Source organism: Vicugna pacos, chromosome 15 (genome assembly GCF_048564905.1).
Source record: "Vicugna pacos chromosome 15, VicPac4, whole genome shotgun sequence".
Taxonomy (NCBI): Eukaryota; Metazoa; Chordata; class Mammalia; order Artiodactyla; family Camelidae; genus Vicugna; species Vicugna pacos.
In genome coordinates, this window is record NC_133001.1 from 34,363,131 (window position 1) to 34,378,269 (window position 15,139).

At 32.9% G+C, this 15,139-nt stretch overlaps 1 protein-coding gene across 4 annotated transcripts in view; it reads left to right on the forward strand.

The window, feature by feature from the left end:
* The window catches only part of HNRNPLL (heterogeneous nuclear ribonucleoprotein L like), a 33,777-nt gene extending 23,426 nt beyond the window's left edge, over positions 1-10,351 (forward strand). For all 4 annotated transcript variants that reach the window (XM_072937888.1, XM_015248952.3, XM_072937889.1 and 1 more), the window contains 6 exons: positions 1,773-1,990; positions 4,808-4,929; positions 5,469-5,670; positions 6,351-6,408; positions 6,493-6,591; positions 9,620-10,351. In XM_072937888.1, the coding sequence (XP_072793989.1) occupies positions 1,773-1,990; positions 4,808-4,929; positions 5,469-5,670; positions 6,351-6,408; positions 6,493-6,591; positions 9,620-9,675 (755 nt within the window). In that variant the 3' untranslated portion in view covers positions 9,676-10,351. The remainder of the gene's footprint in view (positions 1-1,772; positions 1,991-4,807; positions 4,930-5,468; positions 5,671-6,350; positions 6,409-6,492; positions 6,592-9,619) is intronic.
* The last annotated feature ends 4,788 nt before the right edge of the window (positions 10,352-15,139 follow it).

Sequence of the window (15,139 nt, forward strand, 5' to 3'; positions counted from 1 at the left end):
TGTAAGTAACATAATTTAATCCTGATGGCTCAATATCATAATTACAAACATCAGGTATTCTTTTGCACTGAATTTGTTACCTATGGCAGTGGATCTCAGAGTTTTGGGACCTTGGTCTGCTTAAGCAGAGTGGAAACTTCCACTGCCCATCTTCCATACATTTTTCTATTTTCTGTGAGAAAATTTAGTGATAATACTGAAATGTCATACTGTATAAGCAAATGGTAGTGGTGGGGGTGAAGTATAACATGTATATATATTTTTGCTATAGAGGTAAGAATGATTGATATTTGACCTCAGTATATGTGTAATAGTCTAAATTGGAGGACAGTGTACTTACATTTGCCAACCAGTAACTCATCATGAGCTACGTTGATTGTTCTGATAAGCTACCAATTACCAGCAATAAGAGCAGTTGAAAACCGTGACCAATTTAAGGCAACACTGATGGTGTGTTCATAAAGTATTCCTCCATAAAACTTCAGGAATTTACACCATGTTGTATGTGCTCAGTGGTCGTGTTGCTGTGTTGTTATGAATGGCAGCCGTATTTAGGATACTGAATACCAAATTGGAGTCCCCATAAGCTGTAATGTGCTATGATACCAAAATATAATAGTTCTTAGTAACTCAATAGATGACAAGTGTTCCTTAGTCTTAGATAAAAATGAAAGTCAGTAGTATTACACATTTTGTACTTCTTGAGAAATGAGGAAAGGACTTGAGATTTTGGATTGGTTTCTTGCACATCAGGAGAATTTGCAGTGTACCCCAGAGTATGTGTCTGTAATCACTGACTCAGGAGCAGCTAAGATGTGTAGGTTTATATATTAGAGTTACACCTCTCCATCTTAATTGCTTCTTCTGGGTTTTTATGCCTCTCTTCTTGCTGCTGTAAGTGTGCCCCATGCATACTTTCAGTATCACAGTTTCTCTGGACTTCCTCATTCCTGTCTATTCCAATTCACTCTAGCTTTGTTTTTCTTGTTACTTCTAATCTGTTATGGGTGGGAAAACTAAATAAATTAAAGTTGTTTAAAACTATTCCAGAGTTAGTAAGCTAATTCTTAATAAGAATTCTCAGTGTAAGATATACAGATTTCTGTGACAACAGTTTTAGATACTTACGTGTTATTTTCTAGAGGGTTTTTGATGTTATTTCAAAAAATGGAGGTTGCTCAGTAATGACACCTCTGAGTAGCGGTGGGGGGTATTAACTAAATCTAGGGTTGTAGTTTCCTAAATTATAATTAGGAGAATAAAATACTAGCCTGAAATTACATTATAGTAAAATATATTTAAGGGGACAACTTTTCAGTGGAACTGAAGATGTTCTTTTTGTTATATCTGTATGAAGATAGTTTCCTAGATTTCATTGTAGATTTTATTGTATTATCCTCTAAAAGATGTTGGCAGAAGTTTTTCTTTGTTTTTTAGGTATAATTTATATACAGTGGCCCAAAGTTTTGCACTGATTTCCCCCCTCCATATATGGCCTGGTCTTGTATACTTTTTTGTTAAACTATAATTTTTTAAAAATATGAACTTAAAGCCTGGTGTATGCAGGTGTGTGCAGGTCAACATATATTGGATCTGGTGCAAAATAAATATAGATTTTTGTTAATTTCCACAGGTTATATTTGAATATTCATTTGAGTTTTCCTTGGACATACCATCCACCTAGCTAATATTAAGGGTTTGTTTTATATGTGGTGAAGTGTATCTACTAAAGTTGTGTTGTGTTTTGTTGTCCCCTTTGTTTTTTTTAATAGGATCCCATGGTCCATTATTACCTTTACCAAGTCGTTACAGAATGGGCTCTCGAGATACACCTGAGCTTGTTGCATATCCATTACCGCAGGCTTCTTCCTCTTACATGCATGGAGGAAATCCCTCTGGTTCAGTTGTAATGGTTAGTGGATTACATCAACTGAAAATGAATTGTTCAAGAGTCTTCAACCTATTCTGCTTATATGGAAATATTGAAAAGGTAAGTTTCATTTTATATTAGCTTCTTTTGCTAGGATATGTAGTAGGAATATCTGAAAAGGCTGCAAATATATGTGTCTTCTCCTTGTATTTAGGAACACGCAAGTTCTTTCAGTGGTGATCCACATAAGCTAGAACTCCATTAGGTAGGAATTCTAGGAATTGTTTTTTGTTGGTAAGTGATCAGTATAGGTTGTTGGTACTAAAAATATTTTTTAAATTACTAATATAAAAAGAAGTCCAAAACGGTAAGTAGTTTAATCAGTCAGCATACTAGAGGCATAAACCATATTTTAAAAAATCATTTTAGAGAGATTCTAGCGTTCAACATGTTGAACTGTGGGGTTTTGAAAGAGCAGTTACTTTCATGGAGCCAGGTACACATAAATATGCCTCACAGTGTGGCCACAGCCATGAATCTTAGGAGAGTTCTAGATTTACATACTTACCTCCTGAGTGCTGGAGTCCTGGTATCTTCTGAGGAACAACATGCTTTTAGCTCAGTCAGTATTTGTAACTGACCGACTTTGATAGAAGGTGTCCAGAACTTTTCTGTCTGGAGGCTTACACTCAAAAAGTGCTAAAACATTTCAGTTTTATATATTTTGAAGATCTTTAAAATTGTAACTTTATTTTCACTGGGTAGCTTTGTGGTTTTCCCTGGTCTGTGATTTTTGTTCATTGACATCTCACGAACACTTAGAATAGTCCCTGTCACAAAGTAGATTCTAAGCTGTTGTTGAAAGAATCGTGGAAAATTTAACTGGGGAAACAATTGGTAGGCTTATTACCAGTTTTTGATACATTCACTTATTTGAGTTTTGATATAGTTGTAATGTTTTTTTCCCCTGTTTTTTAAAGTGATTTTAGTGTGTTTTTCACAACAATAAAAAAGTACAAGTGTATGAGTCACAAGAGTGTGGGAGAGGGGAGTATGGAGTTGGTACTCTTAGTTCTTAGTTAATTAATTCTAAATGGATCTGAGACATTAATTCTCCTTGATCTGAGAGAGCAACTTGAAAATCTCTGAAAAAAGAATTTACTACTTGACCACATCTTTTTTAAAGGAAAAAAATTCCATATTTGGTTTAGGGGATAACATATGGGATATTTCTGCTTATATAACTAACCAAGAATACATAGGGCAGATTCAGCAACATTGGGAAAAGTAATTCAGATTTTTTCACATAAATTTTTTAGACTTCTGGGTGTCTAGTTAAGGCCTAGAAACCACATACTTGACAACTAAATGGGCTTTAATTTATATTTTAACCTTTATGTAGTGTTACTTATCTGTTTGTGCTTTTCACGTTCGTAGACAACTGGAATCAGGCATTTTAATCAACATCTTTAGATTGTTGTCTTTTGTGTTATGAACTAAATTATCTCATTATTTAGAAACCCAAATCACTTTTTCTAATAAAACTTAAGTTTTCTTTATATTATTTCAATAATTCTAGTCTCTCTCAATGCACATTTCAAAAAATTTTTACATTTTAAATGATACAATATAATACATTAAACTCAAGCCATCATAATCCTTTAAATCTATATATAGTTAATTTTTTCTGATTTCTTTTGAAATGTACTAATATAAGAACTACATATTTGACATATATATTTAGTCATTATTATATTTGTAGCATGTTATTGGATTAAATCAAGGGAGGGAAATTTTGCCCATAAGAAGACAGTTGATTTCCAGTAAAGCTGAAAAGTCCTGTTACAGCTGGGTTTGTTCAAGTACAGGTGTAGTATAAAAATGCTAGGATAGCTCATCCAAATTGATAGATATAAATGCTATGTTGCATTTGTTGCATAAATACATTCCCACTTTCCCTTTGATGTTAGCAAGTAAGAAAGAAGTATGTTCAAAGTGTCATGAATGTTAGTGGTACTTAATAACTGTTTAGGGACTTCCCAAGGGGTAGGCACTATGCTGTCATACTTTCTCCCACCTAACACTTACAGCATTATATACTAAAATTGGCATAGTATTTAAGAGGATAAGTATGGCCTCTGTCAAAGATGTCATGAAAATTTGTGAAGTATTGCCTGTTTTTGGAGGGGTGGGAGATGAGGTTTATTTACTTCGATTTTTAGTGGTGGTACTCAGGATTGAACCCAGGATCTCATGCATGCTAGACATGCACTCTACCACTGAGCTATACCCTCCTGCCTAGTATTACCTATTTAATAAGCTGCCCCTGCCTAGTGCAAACTTTCCTACTGGCAATGCTATCTCAAGGCCATCTTGTATTATTTCTTATATGGTATCTTGCTTATTGCTTTTAGAGTGTTTATTGTTTAAACACTCTGAATAGTTGTTAATTATTATTTACTTTAAAATTTCAAACCTACCTACTAGAGTATAAGCTTCAAGAAGACCATGTCTATTATGCTTGCCATTAAATCCCCAGTACCTGGCACAGTGCATAATTATTAAAACATATTAGACACTTAATAAATATTGAATGAATAAATATTGATAAGTCCTGCCAAATGTTATCATGTCCATTTTATAGGGAAGACTGTGGCTCAGAGGACTGAAGTAAAATGCCCCAAATCACACAATTAATAAATGACAGTCAGCATAAGCCTGTGCTCTTCTTCAATGTGCTATATAATAGAATTATAGTCTTCCTTTAATTAATTAATTTTATTGAACTTTGATGAGTGTCTAATAGCACAGCAGAATAAAGTTAAGATTCAAGGTTATCTTCTTTATTTGACAGCAACCACTTATGTTATCTTTTAGAAATTCTGCTACTGTAAAAGGGGATTAAATGTTAACTTTTTTGGAATTTCATATTTACAGGTAAAATTTATGAAGACCATTCCTGGTACAGCACTGGTAGAGATGGGTGATGAGTATGCTGTAGAAAGAGCTGTCACACACCTTAACAATGTCAAATTATTTGGGAAAAGACTTAATGTTTGGTAATTATTTATCTTAAGTGGTAAAATTAAAAAATATTTAGCCTTTTTATTAGAGACATTAATTTCCATTTCAGAAAATTGTAATGTAACTGCGGGCAAATCTGCAATTAACAGCTGTAGTGATGTCATTTTAGACCCTTATGGTCATATAATTTAGATTTTACTTATTAAATACACCTAATTTTTAGTTTTATGATTACAAAACAGCATTTTTTAAAACATTTTTATTGAGTTATAGTCATTTCCAATGTTGTGTATGACAGCATATTTTTTAATATGAGCAAGTTTTTATATTCAAGTTTTCTAATTTGAAAATGTATTCAATAGATTTTTCTTCCTAAGTGATGTCTAATCTATATGAGTGATTGATTATAACTTAAAGTATTTACATGTTAAGAATAGTATTTAAACTGTACTTAAATAGCTATATATTTGTTAAGATTGATGCAGGCATACATGTTAACATTTTGAGATTGTCTGCTTGCTGCTTTTTATCTAACAAAGTTACGTTCTGTACTTCTTTCCTTTCTAATCTTCAGTGTATCTAAACAACATTCAGTTGTTCCAAGTCAAATATTTGAGCTGGAGGATGGTACAAGTAGCTACAAAGATTTTGCAATGAGCAAAAATAATCGCTTTACAAGTGCTGGCCAAGCATCTAAGAATATAATTCAGCCACCCTCATGTGTGCTGCATTATTATAATGTTCCACTGTGTGTCACAGAAGAGACCTTCACAAAGGTAGGCACTGAAATAAAATTTGTGTAGAATGTTCCTATTTCCTATTTTAAAATATATATCATATTTTAGCTTTTTAGAGTCTTGCTCTGTTCATCATCCACTTTTGACATTATTAGTATTCTGTTACTAATTTGGTACTTAATATAGTTCATTCTTTGACCATTAACTTTTCTGGCCTCCATCCTTCATTGATCTCTTGTTGGTTTGTGGCTCAGTCTTTTTGAGAATTGGAATTAGTATGAGGTACCCTTACTCCTGCATTCAGAAGGTGCTTTTATCATGCCATTAAGTCTCACCCATAAAAAAATTTTACATATCCCTGTATTTTCCCCTAACTGTAGGAATTGCTTCAGAAAATAATTGATTTTTCTGGAATTCCATTCCCTACCTTAGGTACTTAGGTACTTGATAAATCCTGGTTCAACTCTGAGTATATATTTTAGTTACAAATCTTGATTTTATTGTACAGCACTAAAATTATATACATAGATTATAGAGTGTCACTATTTTAATTGATTTTTTCATTCAGCTTATTAATTTAAGAAGATATTTTACTTAATTCATTCATGCCAGACTCAAACCTTAAATGCTGCCATAAAGTTTACTTTCTGGGAGAGAAAAAAAAGGTAGGAATATTATGTTGGCCACATTTTTAATGGAGTTTTACATTTCTTTGACAGTTGTGTAATGACCATGAAGTTCTTACGTTCATCAAATATAAAGTGTTTGATGCAAAACGTAAGTGCACATTTCCTTTTTTTTAAAGTTTTCTGGTTAGTTTGATGATAAGCAAATAACAGCTGGATTTGTGTTTGGTTTTAGCTTCTGCCAAAACGCTTTCTGGGCTGTTAGAGTGGGAATGCAAAACTGATGCAGTAGAAGCCCTTACAGCACTAAATCACTACCAGATAAGAGTTCCAAGTAAGTAGATTGTGTGGTAATTATTCCATGGGATTTACCATCAGAAACATTGATGATAATTTTAAAATAACATTTAGTAGTTTTTTTAATACAGAGAAGTACAAATTTCAAAAAGGCATATAAATCCCACAACCCACATAATTCTTGTATTAGTTACCTATTGCTGTGTAATAGACTATCACAACATTTAGCAGCTTAAAACAACAAACATTTATTATCCTTCTGTTTCTGAGGGTCAGTAATCTGTGTATATAGTTAGGCTGGTAGTTCTGCCTCAGGGTGTCTCATGAGGCTGCAGTCAGCTATAATCTGCAGTCATTTCAAGTCTTATGACTGGGGCTAGAAAATCCACTTCAGTGCCCACTCGTAATTCTTTGTAGGGACAGTCAAGTCACATTGGCTCATTTCCTTCAGAATGAGATGATGAAAGAGAGATGAAAACAAAAAAACAACAAAACAGAAGCCACAGAGTCTTTTATAACCTAATACTGGAAGTGACATACTATGACATATATTGTAATCTTGTGGTCACACTGACCAACCATAGTGCAGTATGGAAGGGGACTGTACAGGGCTGTGAATACCAGGAGGTAGGGAACATTGGGGCCATCTTGGAGGCTGACTTCCATAGTTCCTGTTGTCCTTAAAGCAGTAAGTACATACAGTTAAAAAACTTGGACAGTACATATGGTACAAAGTGGAAGTTAAAGTTTTCATTAACCTCTAACCTTTTTGTCTTTTATTCCTCCTCCCCAGTGTATGTACCTACATTTTTAAAACTTAAAGTAGAATGATTCTTCTGTACATACTGTTGTGTGCCTTGCTGTTTTCACTTAATATATCTTGGAGCTGTTTCTATATCAGCACATGCAAAGCTACCCCCACCCCGACCCCACCCCTACCACAGAGTAGCTATTTTTAGTAGAGATATAGCACACTTTATTGGATTTATCCACTTCTGCATTAATGAACACTGGTTGTTTCCAATTATGTTTTTCTATTACTGTAATAAACTCCTTATAGTTGCGCTTTTTGTATTTTTAGGGCAGTATTCTTAGAGTGGAGAGCATAAAGGTTTATATTTGGGTAAATGTTGCTAGATTGCCTTTTAAAAGGTTACACAAGTTTACCTTATTGCCTGTGGTATATGAAAATGCCCACTGCCCAACACTCTTACCAACACTGAGTGTTGTCAGATTTTCAATTTTTACCAATATGATAGATGAAAAATGGTATTCCACATAGTTGTTCCAAATGAAATTGTCACTATGTTTATTCTCTCTGAAATGGTAAATGGCCTCTTTTTTACTGTGCAAAGAAGACTCAAGTATTTAACTTTTGAAGCTTTGTGCTGTGTAATTTACTTTGATTCTGGATCTAAAGGATGTTGAAACTTTATTTTTCTAAATAATAGGAGAAAAATTGTTATTAATTTTATTAGGTGTGATGATGAATTGTAGTGAAGGGGGAAAAAAAGAATATACACTGAAGGATTTATGGGTGGAATAATATATCTAGAATTTGCTTTAAAATATTCCAGCCCCCCAAAAGTGTGTGGAGGGTAGGTAAATGAAATAAGACTGCCAAATGTTGACAGTTATTAAAGCTATGTGGGTGTTCCTTATACTAATGTATATTTTTTTTATGTTTGAAAATTTTTTTAGTGAAAAGTTAAAAAATAAAAAATAGGAATACTTCTCATTTTACCTTCAGTCACAAAAGTAAATTTTAAGTAGTGAGTCAGGCTTAATTTTTGATGGAAAGTTTTAAAAGACTTTAAAATTATATGTATATTTGAGAAATATTCAGGATAGTATATGAACTATAAACTCCTGGGAGACAAGTACAGTTATTTCTCTTTTTATCCTCTGGACTGTCTTACAAATACTTGTTGATGTATATGCTTTTTCTTTTACAGGATTTTTTTTTCTTAAGGAGCAATAGCTTTTAATACTAAAATTCTGGTACATTAAGGTACCAGAGTTATTTCTTTGCAGAATTAATTGATGAAGAATTATCTCTACCTGGTCTGAAAAATTAGAGGAATGTATCATATGGAAGGATTTTTGTGGATTATACCCAGTTTTGGTTTTTTTTCCAATTTAAAAATCTATAAAGCCCCATTGATGCTCAGAGATTTAATACTAGATCTCCTGGAACTTTTCCAGCTCATTGATGTCTTCTTGTACATTCCAGTCTTGTCCCACTTCCCAAGCTATATTTGAATTAGCTTTTTTAGGGTAATTGCCATTGGTAATGTTTTCTGCAAAGTGAGCTTTGGATAGACAAAGATATGCCTAATCCTGATACTATTTATCTATAATGATTGATTCACTAAAAAGTTGAGAAACTTCTTTTTTGTTATTGAATATTTATTCTTAAATTAAAAACTGAAAATTAATATTAGTCATATTACTGTCAACTAAGCCTAGATTTTATTTGTATTCCACCCATGTCACACTAATACCCGTTTTCTCTTCCAGGATCCTATCTAAAATCCCATATTACAATTAGTTGGTATTTTTTCCTAGTCTCTTCCAGCCTATGGGAGTTCCTCTGTTTTTCCTTATTTCTCATATCATTGACATTTTTGAGGAGTACTGGCTAGACATTGTAGGATGTCCCTCAATTTTATTTCTGTGATTTTTCTCATGATTGAAATGAGATAATGCATTTTGTGCAAGAATAGTACCAAAATGGCATTGTCTCCTTCTCGGTGTATCATATTAACATAGTAAATTTTTTTAAAAGTACACTATCTCCTTTAATTCCTGAGTGCCTTCTGTGTGTCAGGTGATGCTTAGAACAATAGGAATGTAAAAATGGACAAAGTCCCTGCCTTCATGGAGCTTACCTACTAGTAGATAAGGAACAAAAGTAATCTTCCCCTTACCTTACATAGAAATTTTCCTTCATAACATTCCTTCTTCTAATACTATAAAATGTGAAATAATTTACTTTGCTAATTGATGGTAATCATGAAAGTTTGATGAAGGGAACTGTTAACTTTGTTTTTTAACTTTTACAGATGGTTCCAATCCCTACACATTGAAGCTTTGCTTTTCTACATCATCCCATTTATAAGAAGAGAAGAGCATGTTAGAATTTATGTTTACCTTTATTACAATTTTAAAGCAACACTTCATTTAAAAAAAAAAACCTAAAATGGTTGATCTAATGTTGCCTTGCTTACTTTAAGATCCTGTTCTGTAATAAACAAATATTTTTGCCTTGAGTAAATTTGTTGTAAACTTAAATATTGAATTGTTTTCATTTTAAAATAGAATATCATAATGTAGACTATCTACAGCTTTCTTGTAGATTACACAAATATATGATTTCTTATCTTATTTTTCTTCCACAGTGAAAATATATTTGCATTCTTAATGCTAATTATCTGCAAGTATTTTTCCATTGTGTATGAGATGAATGCAGGTGAAAGTATTGCATTTTAATATTATAGAATTCCTATTCTATGTTTAGATGTTTTAAGTACGTTGCAGTTATTCATATTAAACATAACTTGTATTTATTGAGTATTTTAATCAAGTTTGAGAATAGCATTGCATATATTAAGTACTACAGATTTAGCTGATTTTATATTTCTGAAAGACTAACAGACATATGGATACACTTATACAGTATGCACTCAAACTTATTTAAATTGGTGTATTTTTTTTTTTTAAGTCATTGTCCATTTGTATTGACATGCCTCTGTTTCTAGTTCCAGTTTGGAGATTTTATAAAGTTACAGCAATGAGTTAATGTGTTCATCTTCATTTTCTGCACGTGACTTGATCTTGAAAACACATCTGGTATTTGGCATTGAAATTTTAATAGACGTTATGATTAACAGTTCCTCTTCTAGATAATCTGAGATCCATGGATGGGCTTTAGGGAGTCTGTGAACCCCCTAAAATTGTATGTAGAATTTTGGGTACTTACATTTTTATTTTTTACTCTTGAATCCGTCAGTAATACATGTATTTTTCTACATGGTACAAGGTATAAGGATCAAAATTTATTTTTTTTCCCAAACAGATAGCTATTTGTTTCAACACCATTTATTAAACATTCTTTCTCCCACTGGATTTGTTTTTTTGTTTTTTTTTTTTTTTGAGAATAATATATCTCATACAAAGGCAAGTTAGTGTAAGGGCTAAACATGGTAATTGAGAGACTATACCATATAACACACCCATTATCACAGCTTTTTTTATAATAGAAAACTGATGAAATAATAGAAAATTATTTTCATCTTTAAAAGAAGGGAGAATATGTTTTATCTACTTAGAATAACTGTGAAGGCCATAGTTGGCAATGGTAGTTTTGTGATCCTGAGAGTTTTAAACGAGTTTGTATATAGAAGTTTCATTTAGATCTTTTGTAAAAGCTTTATTTTGAATTTTAACATAAAGGAGGTTGCCTTAATCCTTTTAGAAATGATTCAGGAGTTTAAAAAATTTTTTTAATCTGTTGAATAGAAAGTGTAGATGGAAATTAAATACCCATTAACCTTTATTTCTCCTTGAATTTTGACAACTGTGGACCAATGTCCCTTTAGCCCTCTAAAGATCTAGAAAATTTTAAATTCCGTCTAGAAACATTTTAGACCCTTATCATGGAATCCAGTAAGTTATGCCAAAGGTAACCTGTGTATGAACTATAAATATATGATATTGGGCTGTGTGTGTTCCTTATTCATTGCCAATTTAATACCTAAGTTGACCTGACTTTACAATAAACAAAGCTTTTTTTTTTCTCCCCATAAATATTCTTCTACATTTGTTGAAAAAAATTGAGATGTCTTAATTTTAAAAGGTAACTTGTGAATGTATGTAATACTTGTCTCCTTCCCTTGCCCTCTTCTGGAAACTAATATGGATGTCAGTGTTACAGTAGACTGCTTTGTGCCTAAGATTTTAGGAGACAGACCTATGAATGGTGACAAGACTTAATTTAGATTTGCTTTAAGTGGTTTGACTTTTAGATATGAACTCCATCTTGATGCTCTCTCCCCACCAAAGTGACAAGTAAATTCTTCAGACGTGAACTGGTTTGTAGGTTGGGCCTTGCTGATTTACGCACTGGTATATCGGTCCTGTTCTGTTGCTGTCAGTTGTCTTTGACAGTTTACTTGGGCATCACAGTTTTGTTAATGGAGTTTGTTTTGGCAACTCTGCCTCTTCATTTAGCCTTAACAACAACATTCTTCCCTCTGTTATCTTTCTGCTTTTGGGAGAACATCAAAGAGCAGGTTTTACATCTGTAAAAAAATAATACTAGCTTTGAGTTTATTTTTTAGTACTGAAGTTCCATTCAATATCCAAATCCTATGAAATATTTGATAATCTGCAAAAGTGAGTTATGGACTATAAACTGCCTTTTAAAATCCCTGCTTTCCGACTGAGGGTATTACCCCACCAAATAAAAAATATTTACAGTTGAAATTGACATGAGACTTGACAGCATGTTAGTGATTTGATTATCAAAGCAGTATTATTTTCTAGGACTGAACTGAGAAAAGGGGATAAGAATAACTAAATGGGGTCATTTTATGTTTTCCTTTTATTGGTATCTGCAGGCATGGATAGGTGGCTAGGTGACTGCTTCTTAGGAATTATCAGTGAGATTCTCTTCCTAGAATAAATTTTAAGTGTAGAACATTCTTCCATAGTTAGGAATCTAAAGCACAGATTGGCTTCACTTAAAAAGTTCTTCAGGTGACAAAGCTCCTTGCACAAAAGATAACTTACAATAACCTTCCAGTCTCCTTATGGCTGTCTGGCTCAAGGGATTTTAATCCTTTGAGAGGCCATGTGAAGAGAGCCTTTTTATTCATAGTACCATTTATTTGCTCACAGAATTAAGCCTTAAAAAGCAATGGCATTTGATGAAATGAAAAATTAAGATTCATGGGTTCTGTCCCTCAGCATGTTTTATTCGGAGCTTTGTTTTTGTTTTTTAACTGTAAATGATTTCCAGTGTCAACCAAAAAGTAAGTGAGTGTACAAACATGATTCTTGTTTAAGCCAAAAAGAGCTACTGGGGATTTTAAATCTAGTGGCTATTTAATCCATGATGTCGTTTTTCCCTAAAACCTAGCATTTCTACCAAAGGAATTTGAGTGTTAATCAAAATAATCTATTTTACTTAAACTAATCGTCTTCCTAGCCATCTCAAATTTAAAATGCTTTCAACTTGAACAAATGTAGTGAACTTTGCTTTACTAGTAAAAGTTTCTTCAATATAAAGCCCTTTATCTGAGGGAGCACTTGAAATTCTGTTAGTTTTAATTTATGAATGAGGAAGTTAGAAATAGTAGATACTGCTGCACCTCCACCCTCCCACATTTTGTAGAGTAATCAAGGTTTAAATGTGCCTCACTGACTGAATCTCATCCCTCTAGCCCAGTGTCTCTTAATAAGGAAGACACTGCCCCCCTTGGGGGACATTTTGACAGTTTGTAAGGGTGCTTTTTCACATTGTGGAGGATACTACAAGTACTTGATAGGCAGAGACCAGGAAAAATTGTCCCTTACCTACAATAACTTTCCAGTATTTCATCAGATATTATCCTAAAAGTAACTCTGTTTTATATATGTAAACACAAAGTATTTTTGTATACTGTACACTGAATTTTCTAGGAATGCAACTACCTTATGAATCAAGGGAGGAGGATTTTTTGTTCGGGATATTTCCAAAAGTTGTTTGCCATTTTGGAAAATTGCATCATCAAAGTGGTATCTGAGTTGACATTCCAACATATCAGGGTCAGAGTCATCTCTTTATGTCTTCTATTATAGCTATTCCTGAGCATTTATGTATCACAATATGCTCTTTATTGTAACTTTTACTTCTCCCTTATATTACAGTTAGGGTTTTGTTTTGTTTTCCATTAAATGGTGTTTATATGTGTGTGTATTTAGGTAGGTAGGTACTATCTAGGAATTTTATTTCAGCGTAATAGAAGGGTGTCATATTGTTGGGAACGATTGCTTTAAACACAGTAATCTAGTTCTGGGTTGAACAGGTAAACCCATATTAATCCAAAGACAGTGGGGCTTAGAATTTGTTAAAGAGTTGGTAAGGGGCCCAAAGGAGTCTGGTTTGCATGTATAAGGTAGACCTGGCTTTGCCATAGCCATTTTGTTCTTGAGAGAAACTAAGTGGTGGAGAAAAAGTGATACATAGGAGATTGTGGGCAATTACCCTACAAAGATGGCTATTAGTGAACCATCCTTTGCCAATGTGTGCAAAGCTTCTCAATCAGCATTTTAGTATCTCCCTCTTAAAACATGAGTAGACTGCCAAAAATACAGTACTTTAACATGAAAGACAAAGATCCAAACAGACAAAAAAAGAAATCTAGAGAAAACATAAGACTTGAGGAACAGAAGAAAATTAAAAAACAAAAACTTTTACATTTCAGGGAAATGAGGTTTTTGCATGAGTGAAACAAGTATGGAATGCTTTTAAACAACAACAAAAAAGAACAAAACCACAATGAACTCTTAAGAAATCAAAAAATGAGAGTCAAAATTAAAAAGTCAATAAAACTAGCAGTGAATAATCAGAAATTGAAAGTGTTTATAATACCACTTGTAGTAACATAAGAAAGGATGAACTATTTAGAAAATAAACTTGACAAAGATGTGCAAGATCTATACACTGAAAACTATGAAATTTTGCTGAGAGAAACTGAAGAAGACCTAAATTTTAACTGAGAGGTGTATTTTGTTCATGGGTCAGAAGACTCAATATAGTTATATTGTCAGTTCTCCCAGAATTAACCTATAGATTTAACGCAATCCCTATCAAAATCTTTTTAAAATTGAATTTATAACCTGATTCTAAAAATTCACATGAGCTGTGAAGGACCCAGAGTAGTTAAAACAACTTAAGAGAAAGAAGTACAAAGTTGGAGGACTCAAGTTACTCAGTTTCAAATTTTATTTATACAGCTGCAGTAGTCACCAGAGTGGGTGGTGGTGTAAGATTGCAATAGATCAGTGGAACAGAATAACGAGTATAGAAATAGATCCACACGTACATTGCTGACTGATTTTTTGCCAAAAATGAAAAGATAATTCAGTGGCAAAAGTAAAGTCTTTTCAATGAATGTTGCTGAAACAATTGGATATACATACGCAAAAAAGCTGCAAAATAAACAAAACCCAACAGACTCAGAACTTCGTATCTTTCACCATATACGAAATTAATTCAAGATGAATCGAAGACCTAAGTTAAGAACTAAAACTGAATCTTGTAGGCAAAACAGGAGATAAATCTCTGACCTTTGTTAAAGATTTCTTGTTACAACACCAAAAGCATGGTCCATAAAAAAAAAAAACTCATAAATTGGACTTCATCAAAATTAAAACCTCTGCTCTCAGAGAATGAAAAGACAAGGAGAAAATATTTGCAATGTGTATATGTGATAGAGGACTTGTATCTAGAGAATATAAAGAACTCTCAAAAAATCAGTAATTAGAAAAGAACCCAATAAAACTTGACAAAAAGATTAGAATAGACGTTCCACCTTAGA